This window comes from Stegodyphus dumicola, chromosome X1 (assembly GCF_044657685.1).
Source record: "Stegodyphus dumicola isolate Sdum_Otavi_A_Nest chromosome X1, ASM4465768v1".
In the NCBI taxonomy this organism is placed as follows: Eukaryota; Metazoa; Arthropoda; class Arachnida; order Araneae; family Eresidae; genus Stegodyphus; species Stegodyphus dumicola.
Genome location: NC_140780.1, coordinates 187304669 through 187330291, shown reverse-complemented (window position 1 = coordinate 187330291; position 25623 = coordinate 187304669). Strand labels below are relative to the sequence as shown.

Here is a 25623-nt window from a genome sequence, read left to right as displayed (position 1 = left end):
TTTCATTTTTAGGATTATATTACAAAAGTGAAATTAAGGCATGGATAATATTAATTGAATTTTTTTGTTCAGTTCCCATTTGCTCATAGGTCCTTAATTTTTTCATTAATGGTCCTTAAAAGTACTTAATTTCCGTGTGCAAAAATGTGTACGAACCCTGTAAAAATATGTCGATGTGTACATAGTTAAAGTCAAGGGAGTGTGCAATAGCAAGTTTGTGCAATTCTGCGATTTTTTTTTTAAAGTGAAAATAGGTTGTTGTGTACATGGATACCAAGTATGTGCGTTCTTTGTCTTGTAATTTTGGCTTTGTGTAGCAGCGGTATCCTTGTACCGCCAATTTTCGCCAAGGGGTACTCGTAAATATATTTTTATCATACTTTTTTATGAATTAAACTTGTAATTAATGCTTATATACTTTATCAATCTGCTCCGTGTTTATACTGCTATTTTCTTCAATTGATGGCTCTCATAATTTTTCTTCAGATGTTTTCAATAGTTACTGGTATCCTCTGCATGCCTACATATGCCAATTTTTCTACTTTATAGCCAGAAATGTACTTCATGATTGACATTTTTAATAACATTCTTAAGCATATACCAAAAGAAAACTTGATAACTAAAGTGGTGAACCAGATTTGCAAAATTACAATCTGATAAATAAAGAAGACTGATGTATAATCTTGCTTTCCTTTAATCAAACGTTATAAAAGTAATGAAAGTTAAAATTGTAGTCAAATTTTTATGAGGATATAATTCATGACATCGAGCTAGAAGTGTTTAAAAGTAAACTTTTCATTAACATCTAGTAGAAAGAGTTGTAAAACATTTTTATTGCCTCTAAATTTCACAACAAATTAATAAAAGTAGAGAACAAATTGACTCCTCTTACCTTGTATCCAGTGCAGCATCAAGCGAGATTATACCTAATTAACATGTAATCCAAAAAAGGTTATAGATGGAAATTGTAAGCGAAACACTTTCTTTATTCAGAAAGGGAGTTATATAATAGAGAGTGTCATACATATCGCTGTTCTTTCCTGAAGGAGTGAGAAACGTAAAAAAGGGTACTTTTCCATTTTGCCGGCGCAGGCGATCAAGTCAACAATAATGGTACAACTAATGCCAAACAGAATATCCTCGCTGGTAACCTTTTACACCACGTTTTCGAAACAAGTCGCAGCTATTTCTTATCAGATTAATTGTTTCTTTCAGTACTGGCATACAGTTACATAAAATTTTGACCAGATAGTTCAATTTTATGCTCTAAGGCCATTCACGGTAATTAAGTCAATAAGGATGCAATCACATCGCTCACCCGAAGACGAAAATTTAGAAAAGGCAAAGTTGAGGGTTAAATTCATCAATTCTAATGAGAGTATGCACTAACGAAGTAATGCACTGCGGTTTTACATAATTTCTGAGTAAGCTATTCGTACAAATTGAAATAATTCTTGCATTTAAACTTGTATTCCAAATTAAGATTCAACTTGAAATTAATGTAGATAATTACTGAGAAAATTGGATTTTTTTTAGCGTAGTTTACGTGAGATGAGATCACTTGGGGTCACGTGATATGAACCGGCGAATCACGATGTTGAGCCATGAAAGCATAGTAAATTCTTAAATTAATGTCTTTTTATGAAGTTTTAAATGATATTAAAATGTTTATGCCTTCAAAATTAAAAAAAAAAATCTTAGAACTAACATTTGTTAACATTTTTTATGTGTATACTGTATGTTGTCGCCAATAAAGTCTGCTTGGCGAAATTTGGGCCCAGTGAAACGGAAAAGTACCAAAAAAAGAATAAGCAAGTTACACAATTAACTCCTTAGTAGGGTTTCCAGTTCATAATGTTTATCACGCTATTGGCGACAGTCTATCACTATTTGCATACAACACCCCTACTTGATGGGCAGCATCACCATTTGCAGCGATTCTCGAAGTTTCTTGAACAAAGACTTGCCTATTGGTTTTGTGAGTAGATCTGCAATCATGTCGGTGCTTCTGCAGTAGTCCAGGCTTATGGTCTCATTTTGTTCAAGTTTATGCAAGTAGTGGTATTTTACGTCGATATGTTTTGTTTTGAAGCTATTTTTCTCCGTCTGTGAAAGTTTGATGCATGATTCGTTATCTTCATAGAGAGTGATCGGAAGATTTTGTTTTAGTCCTAGATCTTTAAGCAAATTTAACAGCCATTGCGCTTCTTAGGCTGCATTAGCTGCTGCCGTATAATCCGCTTCAGTTGAAGATAGTGTAATGCAGTTTTTCCGTTTGCTGCTTTATGAAATGCAGTTATTTCCTAGTTTGAATATGTATCTGCTGATGTATTCTTGTTGTTCTGTCATTTGCCCAATCTGCATCTGAATATGCAGTCAGTATAGGTACTTGAATTTTGTTAAAGATGAACTTAAAGTATTTAGTTGCATTTAAATATGGAATGACTTTCTTGACAGCATTCTAATCTATGATCCGAGGTTTTTTTGTTTCTTCTACTCAGTAGATTGACTGCGCATGCTATATCTGATCTGCTGATTGTTGTAATATATAATGCCTCTACTGCTTGTCTATATTCTGTGTTATCCTCTAGAAGATCTTCTTCAGTTTCTAATTTGCAATAGTTTGTTTCCTTTGGCATATATGTTGGTTTTTCGTTTTGAAGTCCAAATTTTTTAACTTTGTCTTCGATTTTATTTTTTTGGTTTATGGCAAAGGTTCCATCTTTAAATCTTTTGATGTTTATGCCGAGGTAGTAGGTGACTTCTCCTAGGTTTTTGATTTCCAATTGAGTGTTTAATTGGAATGTTTCCATTACATCTTCTCCTCTTTCACTTCCTACAAGCATATCATCTACTTATAATATTATATATGTAGAATGAATGAATTTTCCATTTATGTTTTTGAAAAAACAAGCATTGGTCTGCTTTACTTTGTTTAAATGACATGCTTAGAAGTATTTTTCCAATTTTCAGATTCCAAGCTCTAGCGGCTTGTTTTAAACCATATATAGATTTCTTCTGCTTGCAAACTTTGTTTTCATTTCCCGCCTTTAAGTATCCTTCGGGTTGAGTCATATAAATTTCTTCTTCTAGTTCTCCATGAAGGAAAGCTGTTTTGACATGGATATGTTTGACAGACATGTTTTTATATGAAGCTGCACATAGGAAGGCTCATAGAGTTGTATATTTTACTACAGGAACAAAGATTTCGTCATAGTTAGAACCAAAGTTCTGGCTAAATCCTTTTGTGACTAATCTGGCTTTGTATCTTTCAATTTTTGGTTTTGAAAGACCATTTACATCCTATTGGTTTTCTTCCTTTTGGTAAATCAACTAATTCCCAAGTGTTGTTTTCTTCTAGTGAATTAATTTCTTCTCGGACATTTTTTTTCTCTTCTCATTTTCATCTAAAGTGTGAATTTCCTTCCAGGTTTTGTGTTCGAGAAAGGTTGGATATTTTGCATGGAATCCGTAGCGATCAGGAGGTTTACCTTTTGTGACTAATTCTGTTCGATCTTTTGAGTTCCAAAGGTTCTTCTTCGTGTTCTGATATATCTTCCTCTTCAGGTTCTTTTATTTTTATTTCTTCCTGTTCTGAGCTTTCTTGCTTAGGATTTTCTTCATCCTGGTTTAAAGAGACGCTTTTGTCATTAGTTACAGTGTCTTCAATAAATCGTACAGATCGACTTATTATGATTTTGTCTCCAGGGGCTAAAATTCTGTAGCGTTTACTTCTACTGTCGTAGCCAGCGAGTATTTTTTCTATAGCAGTATCATCCAGGTTACCCTTTTTAGATTTATGGATGTAAGCAAAAGCCTTGCACCTGGAAGTCCTCAGATGAGAGAGTTCTTGATATTCCATAATTTGTATGGCGTTTTCGCATTTGGTTTTGTGGGCATACAATTCTGTAAATAATTTGCAGTTAGTACTGCTTCTGCCCAGTATCTGTTAGGTTGACCTGAGTCAGCTAAAAGGTATCTTGTCATCTCTATCAAATACCTGTTTTTGCATTCACTAACTCCATTTTGTGCTGGACAATATGGTACAGTAAGCTGGTGATTTAAACCATGTTTTATAAGATATTCTTCAAGTTCCTTACTTGTATACTCACCACCGTTATCACTTCTTTTAGTGTTTACCTTTCTCTTGAATTTGTTTGTAAGAGCAATAAATTGTTTTAGTTTAGATATTAGTTCTTTTTTTTTTTTTTTTTTTCATTAGGTAAATCATTGTGAACCTGCTGTAATCATCAATAAAAGTTACGAAGTACAGGTATCCACTGACAGACGGTGTTTGTACTGGTCCTAAAACATCAGTGTGAACGAGTTCGAGCAGTTTAGATATTCTGAATTTCTATTCTTTTGGTTACGGGAAATCAGTCAGTTTACATTTTATGCACTGAATGCATTTGGTATCATGTTTACAATTATCCAGTTTAATTCCTTCAGTGAGTTCTTTGTTTACAAGTTGTTTGATCGAGTCATCGTTTCTGTGACCAAGGTGTCTATGCCAAAGTTGAACACAGTTCTCATTTTTGCACTGAAATGCTTTATGAGTTGATGGTTCATTATTCCTATCAATTGGTTTAATTTGGTAAAGATTGTTAGTTGCATGACATTCTAAAATAATCTGATCTCCTTTTGTGATCATACATTTATTGCCTTCAAACAGAATTGAAAGTCCTTTTTCTATTATTTTCTTAATTGAGATTAAATTCGCTTCTAATTCAGGAACGTATAAAATTTTCGATAAAAGAACTTCAGTTATTTTTTTTTTAACATTTAATATTTTAAAACGGACAGTTCCTATCGCTGTTGATTTAATACATTGCCCATTCACAGTTATACTATCTGACGGATTTATGGGTTTATACTCCGTGAAATATTTCTTATTATTTACCAGGTGATTACTTGCACCGCTATCAAAAATAAAACTCTGATGATTGATGTATGATTTTGTCAGCAGACAGAGCGACGCCACAGCATCTGGATTCGATTTCTGGTGTTTTAATTTTTGTTTCTTGTTGATTCATCGCGAGGTTACAAGCATTCTTTGTTTGGCATGTTTTAGAATCTGTGTCTGTTTTCTTCGAGTTTTGGCGCAGTTCATTTTTTTTTGTTTTGATTTTAGATAACACTCTGATCTAAAATGGTTATTTTTATGACAATATGAGCAAAACTTTTCTCTCTTTGTCTTGTTTTGAAATGAGGCTTTAAATGCCTTTGAATATGATGAATTTTTTCAACTCTCTTATTAAATTCTTCAATTAATTTCCCTTTTAAGAATTCTGGATTCAGTTACGATTCTGCTCTCGCTTCAAGAGCCATAATGAGCATATCGTAAGAACTAGGCATTGAACAAAACAAAAGTGCCAAAACGTGTTCATCTTTTATGTTCTCACCTATTGATTTGAGTTTATCCAGTAATGTGTGTTTGCATATTTCCGTCTTTTTCAAGCTTCAAACTGTAAAGCTTTCGTAAAAGGAATAGTTTACCTTAAAGATTAGACCTCTCATGTACCTACCTGAGTTTTTCCCAGGTTGCTTTAGCAATAGTTTCATGTTTAATGTGAATTATGAGGCTGTCTTCGATAAATAAATTTATCATCGCGCGGCATTGCCGATCCCGTTTCCTCCATTGTTCTGTAATGGGGTTTGGAGGAACATCTTCGATTACATTGTAAAGATCCTCCTTTATTAGTAGCATTTGCATTTTGAATTTCCATATTGAGTAATTGCTGGAATTCAGTTTTGCAATTTGCATTTGACTTAAATGCAGCATTTTTGTATTGTCAAAAAAATTTATTTTAGGTTTTGATATGAATCTACAGTTTAGCCTTTACAGTTTTTTTCTTTATTATTATTTAATTAAGGTATGATCTTTTCATCAGGGCTCATAATCTTTTGTTGTAAAACATTTTTGCAGCTTCGAAATTTCACAACAAATTAATAAAAGTAGAGAGCAAATTGATTCCTCTTACCTTGTATCCAGTGCAGCATCAAGCGAGATCATACCTAATTAACTTGTAATCCAGAAAAGGTTATAGGCGGAAATTGTAAGTGAAACACATTCTTTATTAATACATGAAAATAGATTAAAATTCATTAGTATCACAAATATATATCGAAAAAGGGATTTATATAATAGAGAGTGTCATACATTACATATCACTGTCCTTTCCTGAAGGAGTGAGAAAACTAAAAAAAAAAAAAAAAGAATAATCGAGTTACACAATTAACTCCTTTGTAGGGTTTCCAGTTCATAATGTTTGTCGCGCTATTGGCAACAGTCCATCACTTTTTCATACCAACAGAAAGACGCTCTACCTTCGACATATACGTTTAACCTCAATAATAATTGATAAATTTGTAAACAGTTTGTGGATATTATGAAAGAGATATTTGGAAACACTGCTGATCAAAATTAGAAAATCAGTTTTTGACAGAATTTAGGTATTTTGAAGCTTCGTTGTAGAATTCTGATAGTCTGCCTTAATACTGTAGTAAAATTTTGATTACAGAAAAATTCTCATTCCTAGTATTCTTCTTTGTTTTCATCATTGTTCTTTGCTTTGTTTCCATTTCCTTTAAAAATCAAAACATAGCTCCTGACATTATTGTTGTTCATAACTAATTAACCAAATTAATCAGTTTTCAGACTAATTTTATTTAGTATGAATATGTTTGATGCAAAAGAACTGATTGTGCAAATGAAAATAGAAATTAGAATAATAAACAAATGCTTTAACATAATATGAGAAATCACATAAATATACTGTGTGGTTGAAAAATGGTTTTTCTTTATCAACAAGATTCAGCCCACTGCTAAAAATTTTTATATTTAAGTGATTTTTAATGCACTTAAATAAATATCACTAGATTGCAATTGTTTAAAACATATTTAGTCAGGGATGACTGCGACTATGGTCACCAAGATCACAACCCTTCATTCATCATTAAAATATAAACTTGGCTCTACTCTTATATGCGCCCTAAGATCACCAAATGTGACAATATGTGTTCTGCGCTGGTTTTTGGTGAGATTCTGTGTTGTATGGCAACCCTTTTTATGTTGAAAACTCTTCTGGAGTGGTTTAATTGCTCGCTGGTTCGTGTCGTGCGTGTTTTGAAATGGCCTATGTTGCAGTAAGAGATGTGGTTGCAAGAGGGTCTGAGAGATTATTTTTAGTGGCTGTGCATGATAGAAGTAAGGAAAATGGTGATGCAATGTATTAAAGAGTGGATTGAGCCTTGTGCAACTATTTTTTTCGGATGGCAGAAAATCTTACAAGGATTTAGGAAAAGAAGTTTTTGAACATTTATTTGTGAACCATGGTATAAATTTTCTGGATAGTATGTCTGGCTGTTGTATAAATACAATAGTGATTACGTGGCAGCATGTTAATGGCGGTATGAAATTGGTATTTTTGCTGTTCAAAAAAAGCATTCATTCATGATAAGTGCATTTTATTTTATTCTTGTTCTTATTTTGTAGAATTTTATGTTCATTTTTTTTTAGTATGAATTTCTGTCGTTATTGTTTTTTTGAATTGTTTGAAATTAATTTTAGTTTATTTTGTTTATTAGTGCGTAGTGCCTAGATTGTGCGATTCATAGATGTTTTTTAAAGTTGAAACAGAACGCTGTGTACATGGTATTCTCTGAAATTTATTGTTGTTAATTTATTAAAGCGAGGTGTGCGTAGTTCGTAGATCCTTTTGCTGCTTAGATTGTGCAATTTGCAGATTTTTTTCAAGTTAAAACATATCGCTGTGTACATGGATTCTTGTCAATATTTTTGTTTAGAAACTTTACGTTTCTGTTTTGGATTTTTAGCTTAAATTGTGTGTTCAAAATGTGGTTTTTGCATGTACGAAAACTGTGTTTTTGGAGACATTTTAGGCTTAAAGTTCGAAATGTAGAGAAAAAATTTAGATACTTCATGGTGTTGCAATTTTAATGGCCAGCTGTGTATTCAGTATATTTTTAGTATATAGTTATGGTTATCAAGTATTGAAATTTAAAAAAAAAATTTTTGAGTATATTTTTCAGTATTAATAATTTAAATTAATTATTTAATCTTATTTTAAATGTATCCCTTAATGTATTATCAGTTTTATTTTAGTCGACATGTATGTTCTTCAGAAGTCAAACAACAAAAATCAGCGTTATATTTACAAAATTTTCACAGTGAAAATTTTGTAAATATAACGCTGATTTTTGTTGTTTGACTTCTAAATTAGTATTTATTCGGCGTGTTATTGTGTCTCAATGTATGTTCGTGTAAAAGTTCATTGAAAATTTCTCATGCATAGCTCATGGAATATAGGTAGACTTTTTTTTAAATGTGAATAATGTTATTTGTTTGTTTCTAAATGTAGTGCAATAAAAAAATTCCTTTTGTTTTTTCATACTCTTTTATTGGAAGAATTTTATGTAAGGATTTTCTCATATTTTTTCTTATGTGCTTGATCAAGAATTGTCTGCCTTTTCTAATGTAAAATTATTTTATCTATTTCTTTTTTTTTTTCTTTTGTTAAATACTTTTCTGTAACTAAATTATATTTCCTTTTTCAGATTAATCTTCAAGGCAATAGTACTTATCATGTAAGTAGAAAAAGATTTTTCATTGTTATAAGTCTAAGTGGAGTGCTTTGCATTGTTCTGCTACAAGCCTTCAAATGGTTGAAAAATGCCCTGCAGGATGTATATTATAGTATAAGTTTTGTTGATCCCCAGATACGTGTGTATAGCATGAATCAGTTAAGTTGATAATACAAAATATCTCACAAACAAGGCATTTTGAAAGCATATGAAAATTGCTATTAGGAGCAAAGTAAATGTTAATATGTATTTTTTATTTGGAGAATGTTTTCACAGGAAGAAGTTGCAGGAAAGCCATTCTGATTTTTTCTTTAAAGGAAGACTTGGCTCTTTTACTGTTATTCCTTGTAAAAAAATTAATTGCTTCTTTGTATATATATATTTTTTTAATGTATGTATAGTGAGTAATTTCAGGCATGTTTGAAAAGTAAATATATGTATAAAGTATTATACATTTTTAAATTCTAAAAAATAAAAAAATTTTAAATAGAAATCCAGAAAATGTTTAGTGAAACACGTACACAATGACACCAACTAAAAACTTATATTAATTTGGCATAAAAATCAGTTCGTTGCTAAAGAATTTATAGTTTTGAAAATTACTTCAAACCTGAAATATTTCAACATGGAACATTTTAACATTGTGCATGCTTCAAATTTTGGTTCATATTTTAATATCAGGTAGATTTTTAACAGTTTTCTGATTGTGTCCTAGTGGAGCCCCATTAGATTATATGAACATTTGCTTGTTGTGCAGTTGTTGAAAGTTCTGCGAGTTTTGTTGTATATTTTAGTATAATCTGCTTTTAAGATTGTTAGTAAATAAAAACAAATTTTGTCTATCTACAATTTTATATATTTTGGAAGTGTAATTTTCTTTTGCAAGTACAACTTTCAACTGTACATAATGATGCAACAAATAGGCAGTTTAAAATATTAAAAAATGTAAAGATTTTAAATATTCATTTTATATCTGCATAATTTTCTAATGTAAGGAAAACTGAATGTGTCAAGTAATGAACTTTAACCTTTGAAAATTATGTGTGTTAGCATTTTTTAAATTTCATATTTTTGCTTTCATTAGTTTGGATCTCTTAATTGAATAGTGTTATGCAGTTTTCAATATATTCATGATTTCTTTCATGTAATTTTCCACAGGTTTTTGTATTTTTACATCTTAGGTATTTCATATAGAAATGTACTTGTCATGGAAATACTTATGACTAAAAAAATTAATTGCATGTATTCTGTAATCGTAATTAAATTTAAATATTTCTCTTTATCTTTTATTGTTAATGCCATATCGATGATATCTTTCAGATTAGAAAATTGGTCTATAGTTGTTTTTCTGAAAAGCTTCTTGATAAAAAGTTTAGCCTAAAGGCACTTTAGCCCCAGAAGGACTGTTAGTCTCATAAAGGCATTTTGCGTCATTTAACTATAAACAGCATATTCACTTTTTAAATTGTTGCCAACAAATATATCTTCTGTATTATATTTAAAGAAATTAAATGATGAATCTACATGAATGTGTATATGTTTCTCACATTGCAAAAAACTATCTAGACCCATCAAATTTTGAATAACATAACCATCCACCTGAACATGGGAACATGGAAGCCTGAATTTTGAATTTGCTTTATTATCTATTTCATATTTTGCCAAACTTTAATGAATTATTGATTAACAAACTCAACTATTTCAAAGTTAGCAATTACAACACTGTATGGAAAGAAACATTTTTATCTCCAGACTGAGAGTGTCTATCAGAAATTCTAAAGCTATGCTTTTTAAAAATATTTTGTGATATTGCCATTGAATTGAATTTTATGTGGTTTAAGTGCAAAGAATTTAATAAATAAAGGTAACACATAAAACATAAAAAAAAAAAAAAAAAAAAAAAAAAAAAAGAAGACACTCTAGGTATAATATAAGATTTGAAAGCTTTCAGATTTTTTTTTTTATGTTCTTGCTTTTGAAGTTTCATAAGAGTAATAACTGGTTTAGACAGGTTGAGAACCTTTAGTACTGATGTCTGTAATTTTTTAATGATATTAGAAATTTTGTCCTTCTGAGTTTATTGTTATTTCCATTTAGTATTTTGCTTTGCAAGCTTTTTTAGGAGTTCTGTTCGTGCTAATTCATTTGGAATAAAGATCAATTTTAAAAAATAGAATTCTATTTTTTATTTTGAAATTAGAATTTAGTAGAATGATTAGCTTTATTTCAGTCAATATGAAAGGGATTGACTTCAGTTATGCAAATTTGATCAGCTTTAAATTCAGACAGGGAAGGTAGGTGATTTAACTGGTATCTAAATTTATATAGATTGAATTCTGTATTTAATTTAATTAACTTTCAAGAACCTTTATAATTATTTTTTAGATTCTGTATTCAATCTGGTTTCATTTTCATTAGACCTTTTATTTCGTCAAAATACAGTGGTGGAGAGTTGCTAAGCACGGATGACAATAGCAGTGATAGCAACTGAAGAGGGGAAAATATGGAAATTAACATTAGTGTGGAATACAGTAAGGCATGCTGTGAGTATGCAAATTTTGGATTCACGAAGTTTTTTGCCATGTGATAGTGCTGTTAAAAGATGATTTGATGCGTATTCAGTGTTGTTGTTCAGAAGCAAAATTTAACAGGAAAGAATCAATTAATGAATTAGCAATTTTCGGTAAGTTTTCCCGACATAACTTAAATGGATTTTGCATGCCCTTGTTATGGGAAAGATTGAAGAAGAGCAAAAAATAACTGATGTTACTAAGGAGTTTGACATCAGCCATAGTGTTGTTTCAAAGCTTTGAAATCATTTCCGACAAATGCAATGTGTAGTAAACTTCGCAGGAAAGATCTTGTTCGTAGTATAACGCATGCAGAAGATAGGTACTTAGTGCTGCTATCTATTAAAAGGGACTGATGCATGCAGCACAGCTGTTGAGGTTGCAAAGCAGTTACTTGCTGCTACTGATAAGCGAATCTCCTGAAAAATGGTAGTCGGACATTTGCACCAAGGATGACTATACACTCGCTCTCCTGTTGTATGCATTCTGTTGTCTAGACATCACCATTCCACCCATTTGCAATGCTGTCTTCAGCATTGTAATTGGATGGAAGATGACTGGACTTGTTTACTACTCTCAGATGAAAGTGGGTTCAGTTTGTCATCTGATTGTGAATGACAGCTGATGTGACGTGAGAGTAGTACTACATATAGTTCAGCAAACCTAGTTGAAAAGGACCAAAATCCTACATGTAGTATCATGCTATGGGCTGGGATCATGATCAATGGCCGTATGTCACTCTGTGCTTCCAGCTGAGACTGTAATTTCGCCAACAGAGCATTAATGATGTACTGCCTTATGTTTGCATGTTCTGTGGTGCTGTTGGTGATAAATTTGTTTTCATGGACAACAGTGTGTTATGTCTTCAGTCACTGTCTAGAACTGTGTAGAGAATGAGGGTATTCAACACTTCATATGACCAGCAAGTTCTCCAAATCTGATCCTATTAAAAATGTTTGGGATGCTTTGTGGAGGAGTCTTGCTGGTCGACAATGCCATCCAATAGACAAGGACACCCTCATCCGTGCACTGACAGAGGAATAGGATGAATTACCCCAACAACTGCTGGATAATGTTGTGCAAAGCCTGACATGACATGTGAAATTTTACATTGCCCTCTATGGTGGCCGTATTCTGTATTGACATCTTACACCAGAATGCCTGCAGATAGTAATTCTATTTTTTTCACTTTTACATATTCAGTACAAAATGACCATTTTGTCCCTTGAACACTTTTCAGAGCCTTCTTGATTTCAAAGCACAATAAATTATCTTTATTGTTATGTCTTAGTATTCTGGCATTATTTTATTTCACTTGGCATCCAAGCACACTTACTTTTTTACGTGCTGTATAGCCGTTTATGATCCATCCTTAGCAGTTGTCTACCAGTGTATTACTGATGTCTTTTCTACATCTCTGTAGGTTTTCTGAAAGATATTCTATGCAATTAATAATAGGATAATGCTGTGTTAAGAGGAAATATTAGAAATAGTTTTAGCCATTGGTATTTATCAAAATGCACTTAAAAAATATTGTTTACCTGATTTTTTAAGTAATATTTTTAATACTTTACTCAAATCAAGTTATCTGAATACGAACAGCGAATTTTCTTGCTTTTTTAGTTATTACTCTAGACGACTTATCCAGTCTATTAGCCTATAAAGTTTTTCCGTAGGTATTTATGTCTGAATGAATGTATGTATGAATTTATTTTCTGATGCGTGGAAAGCTTTTCTTATTAATTAAAATCAAATGTAAATTTAATTCAGTATGATGTGACTCACTGAGAAAATTCATAATATTAATAGACATGATTATACTCTTTGAAAACACCTGTTTTGTCGTTAATATATGCTTCATCTTGATTCTCTTGTACATGACTTAAAAGTGTCTTTAAAAAAGTTTTCTTTTTGAGATTTTTTAGTTCCATGGGAAAAAAAAAAAAAAAAAAAAAGCATCAGGGAAATTTTAAAATTTGCCAGGGGAAAAAGAAAGCTTTTTTAATGTATTTAAAGCTTTCACAGACTTATTAATTGTTGAATATTAAAAAAGATTTTGTTGCGTGAAATTCTACTTAATCATTTGCAGCCACTTTTAATATTCACAGCCTTTGTGTAAGGTTAAATCTTGAGAAAAAATTTGGCTTTTTTTCTAGTTTTAATCATTTTATACCAGTTAACAAAATGGTTTTCCATATTATACCTTGAAAAAATTATCCAAAAAATTAGAATCTCTTTTCACACTTTCTGCAATCATGCATTTCATTTTGATTTTCCCTTTTTATTTGTGACTTTCTATGATAGGATCCATTTTTAATCTCATGCAGAAATCCAAAATTAAATCAGTCATCCAGTTTTGCCATCCAAAATTGTACAGTACGAAGTCCAAAATCCAGACTCGTAAGCACTTCGGCGATTCTGGATTTGGGATTGTTCCGGATATTAGATCATCAGTTTAAATCTAGTAAGATGGCATGTAGAAATTATAAAATTAAAAATATGAAATTGTGATTTATGATCTAAAGTGAATCAAATTTTTTTTAAAAAAAGAGCTTAATATTTATTTTAGTTTATTAAACATTTCAAGTTGTTTAAGTCACTTTGTTTTTCTTTAATTCTATACACAGACACAATTTCTTGTTCAGTTTCAAAGTTCAATTTTTCAAGTCTTGTAATTGATGTGTCGAGAATTCAGACAAACTTTCAAACGAAACTTTTTTGTTTTCAATAACCTCTGTGTGACTTTCTTCACTATCGGTAGCAGTATTTTCTGGATCTGGAACGACACTGCAGATTTCGCTGTCTGTTAATTGATGATTGTGGCATTGTCATCGCAATGAAAAACTTCTGTTATAATCATCGTCATTTATTACTGCTTCTCCACATTTCTTTACAAAATCCATTAAATGGAAAATTTCACCTTTGGTTGGTAATACCCGAAAACCTTCAAATTTGAGGCTAATCATCTTCATTATCCTCAACATGAAATATGGTATCTGGCCATAAATAATGCCAAGCATTTTAAAAATATCTGCAGACACTTCCTCCCACAATCTTGCGATGCTCAATACAGAATATTTTATGCTAAAATATTTCAAAAATTCTTTAGTATTGTTATTTTTCAAGAAATTTAACATGGATTTTAACAATGCTACTTTATGTTAGCATTTCAGCACTTGCATTATTCTACAATCTATAGGCTGAATAACGGACATACAATTTGGAGAAAAGAATAATACAGATGCGTTATCTTTCATTAAAACTTTAAATGATATATGAGCTGAACAGTTATCTACAATCAGACAATTTTTTGCTTCATCAGGTAAACCGACCGAATTCAAATTTTGCCGAGCCATGATTTTCAAACCAATCATACATTAACGCTTGTGTCATCCGTGCTCTTTTATTTGAATGATATATAATGGGAAAATCTTAAGTCATTTAAATGCTGGAGGTCGTGTACTTTTTCTAAGTATGAAAAGTTTACACTTGAGCTTTTCCACTGCATTTGTGCCTTCTAAAATTGTTAGTCTAGCTTTGGAATCTTTGACACCAGTTGGAGCCTTTTCTGTAGAAGTTGTCAAGATATTGTTCCTGGAGACATTTTCACATTCTGTATTGTATTTATGTAATCGCTTTATGAAGTCTAATAATATGTTACTTCAGAATTAGCATTTTTAAGTAATTTTTCCACTCCTTCAGGCTTCCATCATGACCATGGTAACAAGAGCTGCAGAAGATGGTCAAGTCTTGTACATATCCCTTCATTTCCATTTAGTATCTTTAATTTTGTGCAAAACCAAAATTATTCACTAGAATGCTGAATTATTCAGTCAGTCAAATAAATTTCCAAGACAATGTATTTGACTGCCTGAATGATCAACTGATTCAGAATCAACTGATAGTGCCAACCAAAAGAAAATATTTGAGACAACTGAAGTTTTACAAGTTAAATGCTGCTAGCAAATTTATTAATTAAGTTTTATTAGGTTGTAATAGTTTTAAAAATTTAACAGCTTGAAATAATTTTGGATAAAGATGATAGTATCGACAAGAAGTTAGGAATTTTACCATTAAGGGATTTGTAATATACATTACAAAGTCCGTAATCTGGACTCGTTGGGACTTCGGAGATTCCGGATTAGGGGTTTTTCCAGGTTATAGATCATCACTTTAAATCTGATAAAATGGCATGCAGAAAATTATACAATTAAAAATATGAAATAGTAATTTACGAAATAAAGAACAATTATGATCTAAAGGGTATCAAAATTTACAAAAAAAAAGCTTAATATTTATTTGTTTACTTTATTAAACATTTCTTTCAATGTAAGTTGTTTAAGATGCTTCCACAAAAAGTTCCTTTTTCTTGTGTCATATATAGTGGACTTTCCAATGCCATACTTCTCGCATAATTTTGAGATGGATAGGCCTTTATCCATTTTTTGCAGCAATTCCACATTTTGTTTAATGGACATTGAAACATGCTTTAGCTTTGTAGATCTTTTGGCAGCTTCAGATTTGGAAACTCTTTTTTACTAAATCGAAAGTTCAAGTTTAATTTTTATAAAATTGTTCTAACAGTCTGCAAAAAATAATAAGCTGGATCCAATTAGAAGATTAACTAACAGTGCAATCTGCAACATTAACTGAAATGCCTTAGATAATTTTAGCCTAGCTTATACTGTCCGTTATCCATTAAATGCGCTTAAACGCATTATGCATTTACGCATGCGCATAAAGTTTGTAGCTTTGAAGTCCGTATTATAGGTCATTCTGGATTATGGACGTCCGGATTACAGACTTTGTACTGTATTGTATACTTGACATTTAATATTAATTTTAAATAGTAATTATATGGCATAATGCATATTAATAATAATTTTTACAAAGATTGTTATTAAAATGGGTAATTATTTAAAATCACTAATTAAAATCTAATGGCAGGTTTTCAAATAGTAAACTATGAAGGCTCGCTCTAGTTAACTCATTTCTCATTCAGTGTTCATTTTAGAAATGGCAAGACAGCTGAGTAAACTGATTACATTTATAAAACTATAAATCTGCTTATTTTACTTTATGTAGGATATATTTCTGTTGATTAAATATTCTTTTAGTTAATAGTATGAAGAATAACAGTATTAGTTATTAAAAAGTAACTTTGAACAAGATAAGGTTAAAATGGATTATAGTTTTAGGAACCTAAGGACACAGTTTGTGTGATCAACAGTTAACTTTCAACTATATAATCACCTTATGTCAAAAGAGATGCTGATTCTGGCATATGTTTATGAAATAGTTTAACCGGGGAAGAACTCTAACATTGTCTGATGAACATAAATGAAGGCTTACTGGAAGTAGAGTCTCAAGTGAGGTGGAGAAATCAAATCCTATGTGGTGACGATGGCATATACTGTGATCGTAAATGGGGTGTTTAAGACCTTGAAGTGTGAATTTAAAATAACAAACTGTAGAAAGTTCCTTTTCTTAAAATGTCCTTATTTTTTCCTTTACTGAGTCTTTAGTAGCCATTATTTTCACTAAGAGATTGTCAGAAGTAGGAGAGGAAGTGATCGACTTCAAAGCTTGGTCTAAAATATTTTACATTTTTTCCCAATTTAGTCATTCTAGCTTATCCTCTTATTGCTCATCCTCTTACTCTTAATTTGAGTGATATTTCTTCCAGTATCATAAAGAATTTTTTGTTGCTTTTGTAATTTCGATTTTAAATCTTGTAGGTACAATTTTAATGTTAAGAGCGTTTCTGTAGAAGCTTGATTTGTTATAGATCAGTGATTGATTTAATCCTTGTATTTTTGAAAGTTTCCCCATACTTGACACAATCTGTTGGATCCATGTTAGTAAGTTGTGTATACAGATGACATGTTCAAGAAACAAAAATGCACATACAATTAAGATTACATAAAAATAAAAAGACATGTTTACTTTCTTAAACCCATGTTAAAACTTTGCTATGGTTAGAGATTTCACAGGTCGCCTGTTTCATCAGTTGAAATTTGAATTAACCCCTTTGTCATCGCGCCCATCTCATTTACAGGCACCTGGTTGGAACAAAGTTTGTTGCGCTCATGTATCACATGGGCTGCACTTTTGTGATATAAAGTCATTGGGAATTCCAATTTTTATTGTGCTCGTATCAGTTTTACTTACAGAGCTGATTGGCAGATAGTAGTGCAGTATTTGTAATTTTATTATACATAAGTAGTATAGAGATTTAGAATATTTTTTCCATAAGAACATGTTTTGACAGTACTAAATTTCAGTGCTCATCGTTTTTCATGGTTAATATTTGTAAATGAGTAGCTCAAGGGAACAAGAGGATTTAAGTTTTGAAGATTTGAGAAGTGATTCAGAATGCAGCATTTTGTCAGATGCTTTTGATTCTGAAGTATCAGAATTTGAAGAGAGTGATAATGGTGATGATCTGGCGCAACGTTTACTAGGGTGCCAATGGAATAAAATTATTCCAGATGTCCGAGATATTTGTCCTCCTTGTTTTCAGTTCAAATTATTGCCTGAAGTTAATATTTCATTTCAAACCATTTTACGGTATTATGAGCATTTTATAAATGATGAAATAGTGTGTAAACTTGCGAAGGAGACTAATTATTATGCTGAGTAATCGGGTAATATTGTTGGTGAAAGAAACGTGAAAGGCAGAAGAGAATGGAAACATATATCACAGCATGAAATGCATTTGTTCCTTGCGCTTTCAGTTTTACAAGATAGTGTCAAAAAACTTGAAGAAAGCAGGTATTGGCCTAAGGAAACATCAGTGGAAACTCCATTTTTCTCTAAGATTATGTCGTATAATCAATACTATGAAATTAAAAAATACTTGCATTTTGGGAGCAATGATTCACATTGATCTTGTTCAGAGGACATTTATCTTGGCGCCAATATGTACCCTTGTAAAAAGCAAATTTTAGTATCAGAACATGCATGCTAAGTGAATCTAGTGCTGGTTATATTTGGTAATTTATTTTATATACCGGAGAAAGTATTTTATTTCATCATAAATTCCAATCTGTATTGGTACCTTCACAAGATGTTAAGACTTTGATGATGCCATTATTGAAACAAGGCTACTGCACTACCATAGATAATTATTATACTTCAACAGAATTATGTTATATCCTTTTAACTTATCATACAGATGTGGATGTAACTGTTAGATTAAACAAAAAGGCTTTTTGTTTAGCACTGAAAGATAAAAAGTTAAAATTTGTTGAAGTTATATCATTTAGATGTGAAAAATTCCTTGCTCTGAAATTGGAAGGACAAAAAGTAAGTGACAGTGTTATCATAATTTCATGATTCTGAAATTGTATACGTAACAAGTAAAAACTGGAGGGGGGGAAAAAAAAAAACACCCAAAGTCATACTTTTGACTGCAGTAAAACAATGGGAGGTGTGGAGCTTGTAGATCATTTCATTTCTAGTTATCAAGTAATAAGAAACAGCAGGGAAAATATTATTAAAAAAATCTGATGTGTACACCACATGACTTCCTTGTACGGAATATTAAATTATACGCATTTTTTCTTGCATTTCATTTAAACTTATTAGATTGAATTAAATCTACTTCGCTGACAGCGCATAAACCACAATAGAATAAATGCATTCTTTAAAATTCACTCTATTTGTTTACCATAACGACACTCTGGCGCTAGGTTCACTTAACAGTATTATGTTTCGTTCATATTATAACTCAAAATGCACAAAATTTATATCATTTAAAAAATTATCTGATCGTTGCCACGTGTTCTATTCAAATACTATAATAAAGCTAGAACTATGTATAAAAGAAATTAAGCAAACAAAACAAAAAAGAAACGGTTTTTCGCAGACGATTGAGTATTTATCATTCAATTAATTCAGTTTTCACTTCACGACAAGGCAAAAATACATAAAAACTCAAAATATCTGTATTAAATATTACGAAGTAAATCTTAAATGCATATTTCCTCGAAAAAATTCCAGAAAGGATTAAGCATGATTTAAATAATAAATAAAGGCATTATCTTTGTTGTTGCGAAGCTAAGTTTCTCTAGATTGGCAACAAATCCGCTACTCAGCTGTTTCAAACGTAAACAAGAGCAATAGCTGCCATCAAATTAGGCTTAGCAGCACTTAAACAATTTTAAAATTGTTGATAATTCTAAAAATATTGTATACAGATTTACTGAAGGCATAAAACCCTTAAATGGAAGATAAAAACAACATAATTCAATCATTTTTAAAGCAAAAAATTTAGAATTTACAAACATATAAGAGTAAAGAAACTGAGATCACTGAGCCGGGTAACAGAGCGGATATATTTATAAATATATTTATATACGTTTGGCACAGCCGATTGAAACAAAAATACAAGGTGCACATCTGCATGTTATAGTAGTCTTATATACAAAATTTCAACATTCTGAGGCTACTCGTTTTTGAGTTATGCGAGATACGTACATTCATACGCACGTACGTACAGACACCACAAAAAATTCTCTTCAGAATTCATTTTAAAGCAGATTTTAGTTTTTTTGGAGGAAAAGCGTCCTTTATTCTGTCCTTACGTACAGATATCACGCAAAAACATCGTTAAATTGCATTCGAAAGCGGTCAAAGTGGATATTTTCGTTGAAATATCCTGCCTGAAGCTTTTCGCGATTACAATACTTCCTTTTTACTTCGTACAAGGAAGTAAAAAGTTCTTTCAATTTTTATACGAAGCTGTTTTCAAAATGTTTCAGTTTTATAAAAAAAGAAATTAGAAAAAATCACATTCATAGTTTAGACTGGATTTAATCAATAAGATAATTGATAAATATACTTTTATCTAAACTGAAGTGCCACTGAATTAGGGATAGCAAGGGCTATGCAAATTGTGATACACAGCGCTACACAATTTGTGAGTGCTGTAGTAATTGCATATATAGCACGTTTTGTGGTGGTTTTGAGTTAGTTGTTGGAATTGCCAGTATGGATAAACTGCCGGATTTTAGACGTGTTCGATCGTGGACGATCGTAGGTATGTGACGATTCCCAGACAAAAGCCCACTGGATGAAAGCGCACGCGACAAAAGCCCACAAAAGAAAGCGCACTATGATAATTGCCTCGGAATAACTCGGAATTTTCCGAGTTCCATACTCAAGGACCCCATTCCGGATATGAATTCTTGGAGTATTTATAGGATTCCATGCCAGTGTGGTTTAATTTACATTGTCCAAACTAAGAGAGCCTTAAATTCTGCATCAAGGAACATTAGGCATATGTTAGAAAAAAGGAAACACAGAAGTCTTCTGTTGCTCAACTTTGTTGGTCCGAAAATCACACTTTCAATTTTTCTGCTGTCAAAATTATTCAAAAAACATCTTCCATTGGAGAACTGGATTTTCTGGAGGCATTTCACATTCAAAAAAATCTTTGTTCTTGTTAACGATCCTAATTCCAATCTATTTTTGCCTTTGGCCTTTAAAGAAATTATGTTTCAGTTCTGGTTTCACCAACAGATGGCGCCACTTGCTTATTCTGGTCCAGTCTTTCTTATCTTACCTAATCATTATTTCCTATCGTGTTCATTTGCGGTTTTGCAGCTGAGGATGGTGGTTCGGTAAAACCATCGAAACTAGTCCTGTGAAAATTTTGAAAATTAACGCTGATTTTTGTTTGACTTCTGAATTAGTACTTATTCGGTGTGTCTTAATATTAAAACAGTTAAGCACAATGAAAACTTGGCTAAGAGATATTTTATTCTTTACTTTAGACTGAACTTATTATCAAAGCTTAAACATATTTCTCATTGAAAGCTGTTTTGAATGTAACAATTGTTTGGTTCACGGTTTTAAAGGATTTTGGTTGTAGATATGGTGCTCTTAGAAATATGATATTTGCTGGCAATTTTCTTTTATGTTCATAAAAAATGCAGGTCTCTTTCAAAAGGTGACTTCTTAGAAATGTCGTCAATAGATATAATTCACTATAATTATTTTCTAATAGATAATGGAATTAATTTAATGTCAATTAGAAAACAGATAGTTACAATAGGGAGATTTAAAAGCACTATAACTGTAATTAAAAGCACTGTAATTTTTCTTTCACAATCGGCTGTTATATAGCTGCTTTCTGTGTATTTTCCATGTTATGTAACTGATATCTATACGTCTTGAACAAATATACAGCAAATGCCAGACAAATTATTAAAAAATTACAATTTGAAACGTTAATACTAATTTTTTATTACTATACATAATGCTATTAATGAATGATGAATTTATATAATATGTATGCTTAGAATCTAAAAATGATGAACTTTGGATCTGATGACTATAAGTATATTTATGTAGTTACAAAATTTTATTAGATGTTATTATATGCATTGTTCTCTGCCATATTCACAATCTCTAATAAAATGCTACATATTTATTACAATAGTTTGAGGTGATTGTACTTAAATTTGTAGATATGTTGACTTCTAAGAGTTGTTCCATCCCTTCCCAAAATAAGTAAGTAAATAAAATTAAAATTAAAAACACTATTCCAAATTGCTGTAGTTGAAAGATTACACTTGGAATTCATTTTCTGACAGGGTGTCAGCTGACAGTTTTAAATTATTCAGAAATCTAAAAGAAAATATCTCTAGAAAATCGCCAGATTATAATTGTTACATTCAAAACAGCTTTCAATGAGAAATGTTCAAACTTTGAAAATAAGCTCAGTCTAAAGTAAAGAATAAAATATCTTTTAGCCAAGTTTTCATTGTGTTTTAATATTCCTAAACTAAAAAGAAATAAAATTCAAGTGTTTTAATTAAAAAGTTAATAGTTTTAATAATGAAACATAATTATGTTTAATCTCAGCCATATTACCTTAAAAATAGCATGAGAAAAACTCCACAATGTTATTTTTCATTTTCACATACAAAGTTAAATAAGTAAATAAATAATAAAATGCAATTTCAGATTTATCATCGAAACGTTATAGCTAATCACTTAATCTCAGAGAGTAGAAAGTTTGCTTTCAACCAAATAAATTAAACAAAGAAAGTAGTGATAAAATATACAAACAGACATATTTGAGACATTAGAATTCAGATCTGAATACTCCATTTATTATAATTAAAATTAGAAATATATAAAAATAATTAAAAAAGCATAAGTCCCTTTTAATTATGTGCGCTTTTATCAGTGTGGGCTTTTATCAGCGTGGGCTTATATCTATGTGGGTTTTTATCAACGTGGGCTTTTATCAATGTGCACTTTCATCGCTGTGGGTATTTGTAGCGTGGGTAATTATCATAGTGGGCTTTCTTTTGTGGGCTTTTGTCGCGTGCGCTTTCATCCAGTGGGCTTTAGTCTGGTCACCGTACGCGACGCATGGGCCATTCAATTTCTGAAATTAATCATCTTCAGAGATTATTCTGACAAGAGGGCTCACTGTAGTTGCTACTTTAAAAATATTCATTCACGTTAGTCATTGAGAATTTCATGTTTCATTCAAATGTCTTCCATTTTTCCAACACCAAATAATTTAGATCACTTAGCTGATTGATTTTTGAGTGCTGATTTAAATTCTGCTTTCATTGGCATGCCATGAAATCACTGATTTTGGTGGTTTTGTAATAATTTTTCGGTTTTACTAACAATTGAGTTTAAATTAAACACTCTTCTATCTTTTCTTGGTTTCTGTCACATATATTCACCCAGACCAGAATGTTATGCGAATTAGGAAATTAAGAACATGTGAAAAAGTTTAAAAGCTAGATAGGTTAATGGTAAATTGTGCTTATTAGAGTGAATGTCGTGTGCTGCTTTAGAGAAGCTTAATGAGCCCAAAAAGGAAGGAGAGAGAAAAAAGGCAAATTGCCTCAATTTTGTTAACATTTCATTTGATAGGCCATCAGGTGTTTTTTGGCTTTGCATTTTCACTTAGGTGTTAATCCACCAGCATGATAAAATGAAATGTTATTTAATTATAATCTTTGTATGTGCAAATTGATAAGTGGAAATTTTAATCTTTGTGTGGGCAAATTGATACTGTAAAGTATGAAACAGAATGCGACAGTGCCCCCCCCCCTTTGGATTAGATGTGAATCCAATAAAGGCTAAAGAATTGCCTTTTTATGCAAACGAAGTGATGAAGAGTGAGAAAGTATTTCAAGAAGAGAACATTGTGCATTAGATAAGAAGTTAAGATCAAGACTGATTTTAAAAGGAAATGAAATGATTGAAAGTGTTTTAATACAATACTTTGTTCTGATCATGACAGCACTGATAAATGTTTAGCTTTAGAAGAGCAAAGTTGTATAACTGATCCAGAAGTAAAAACAATATATATTTTGGAAGACAAATTCAAATTAAAGCATCATGAAGTTTTAGATAATGTTTAAAAATTAAATCTCTAATCATCTACCTATTTGATGATATTTGACTTTAACAGAATGGCAAATTTCTGATGAGTAGTTAACATTCTGAATTTCTGATGATTACATTGAAAACGTGATGGAATTTTCCTTTTAAATTCAGGAAAGTGTTTTTGCCAGCTATGTTGCCATGTTGAGTATAATCAGTTTTTTGTGGGAATCCTGCTGTTTTTCATTGCTCGATTGGTTGAAATGTGCAAAATAGCTTCTGCTGGACTCCTATCCTTACTGACCTGTTCGTGATTTTTTTTTTTTTTTTTCTTTAGAAATTCAATAAAGGTAATATATATGTATATTTACTTTACCTAGCACATTACAAGAATATCAAATTATAATGGGATTTACTGTATCAAATTGCTTATAGAATAAATCCTTTTGCAGTTGGACCACTAAAATGTATGTGAACAAAATCTGCTATAACTTTGGAGTATAACAATATATGGGGGCTAGGTCAGTTGTATAATGTCTGACGTTGTACATTTTTATTATTTCTCTGTTATGTAATGTATGTACAACACATTTTTCTATTCCATGAAATAAACATGTTATCCAAAATAAAAATGGGCTGACTATTTAAAGACCCTGATGATTTCATTACGTCATTAAAACATCTTATCTGTTTAAGGTTTTAATAATAGTTTTTCATGCATACAAGCTAAAAATTAAGTTCTAATTCTTGGTAATTTTAACAGTGTTAGTATTTACCATGCTAAATATCTTTGATACTGTCTAGCCTTTTGTGATGATTTATTATTCAGTTTTTGTTGATTATTGATTGATTGTTTATTTGTTAATGCTTACCAAGCAAAGCATTTGGCATTATGTGTTGAATTTTGATGTAACTGAAAAGAAAAATTAAGATTATCAGTTAATTATGGTTTTGCCAATGGCTAAGCATACAGTACTTTCATTGATTACTTCCTATTTTCTTGTGTGTCAAAACCATATCCTATTTTCTTGTGTGTCTAGCTGAAATAACTATTAGAATACAATATAGTTATCAACAAGCTCCACAATCAAAATACAGTAATCTGGGATTCTCTTTCATCTGTAAAAGTTCGTGAAAATATAAGCTTTTTCAAAAAGTTTAGAAAATTCAAGGGGAAAAGTTTATATCATTCATCTTGGATAATAAAAGTTTATGATCTAAAGAGTGACATAAGCAAAGGTTGTTGTCTTAAAGCAAATAAAGAATTGCTGCAATATCAGTTTTTCTTGCCCAAATTGTTTTATCAGCTCATATCTGAAATATCTGGTTGTAACGAAAGCTTTCTACTAAAAAACATTCTTTATAAAATTAGGGGTGGACGTCAAAGCAGTGCCTTTAGTGCGGGCAGTAATCACATATTGGTAGTTCAAAGCCTTCATCCCAGAAACTTAATGGCCGCGAGTCCAAAAAACAGATCAACCTTTTTTTGGATGTTCTGTGCAAAATGGAAGATAGCAACAGCAGGATGTAGCTGCAGGTGAAAAAAGGTAGAAGTCTGAAAGAGCGATGTCGGTGCTATATGATGAGATCAAAGATTGGCGCAAGGATCCCATTCGAGTCTGAACAGAGTCCAGCCGGTGAATGCAGAAACATGTGGTCCTGCATTATCTGGATGGAACATTACCTATTTTGCGTAGTAACTTAGTTTAACGTGATGGCGTTAACATGGGCTAGCATCTCGCTGTACTGTCGAGGGGTTTACCTGTTTCCTGATACTTTTTGTGAAATCCCACCAGATACCAAAGCATGATCTTTTTGTTAGTAAAATTGCACTTTGCGACACTGATCACAGGGAGCTGACCACCCCCCTTTTTTGACCTGTGTTTTTGAGGTAAATCCACATTTCATTACAAGCGACGATCCCGTCTAGAACTTGTTCCTTGCATTTTTATTCAAGCAGAGTAGTGTGGTCTGGAACATGTCTGTCCTTTTCTGCTTGAATCAGCTCATGCTGTACCCAGTAATTGAATTTGTATGTGATCCGTAGAGCAACTATAGAGACATGGCACTAATGTATAACTCCTTA

At 31.4% G+C, this 25623-nt stretch overlaps 1 protein-coding gene across 2 annotated transcripts in view; it reads left to right on the top strand.

The window, feature by feature from the left end:
* LOC118190982 (uncharacterized) overlaps positions 1 to 25623 on the top strand; it is a 122091-nt gene that overhangs the window by 8657 nt on the left and 87811 nt on the right. For both annotated transcript variants that reach the window (XM_035361769.2, XM_035361771.2), the window contains exon 2: positions 8578 to 8607. In XM_035361769.2, coding sequence (XP_035217660.1) covers positions 8606 to 8607 — 2 coding nt within the window. In that variant the 5' untranslated portion in view covers positions 8578 to 8605. The remainder of the gene's footprint in view (positions 1 to 8577; positions 8608 to 25623) is intronic.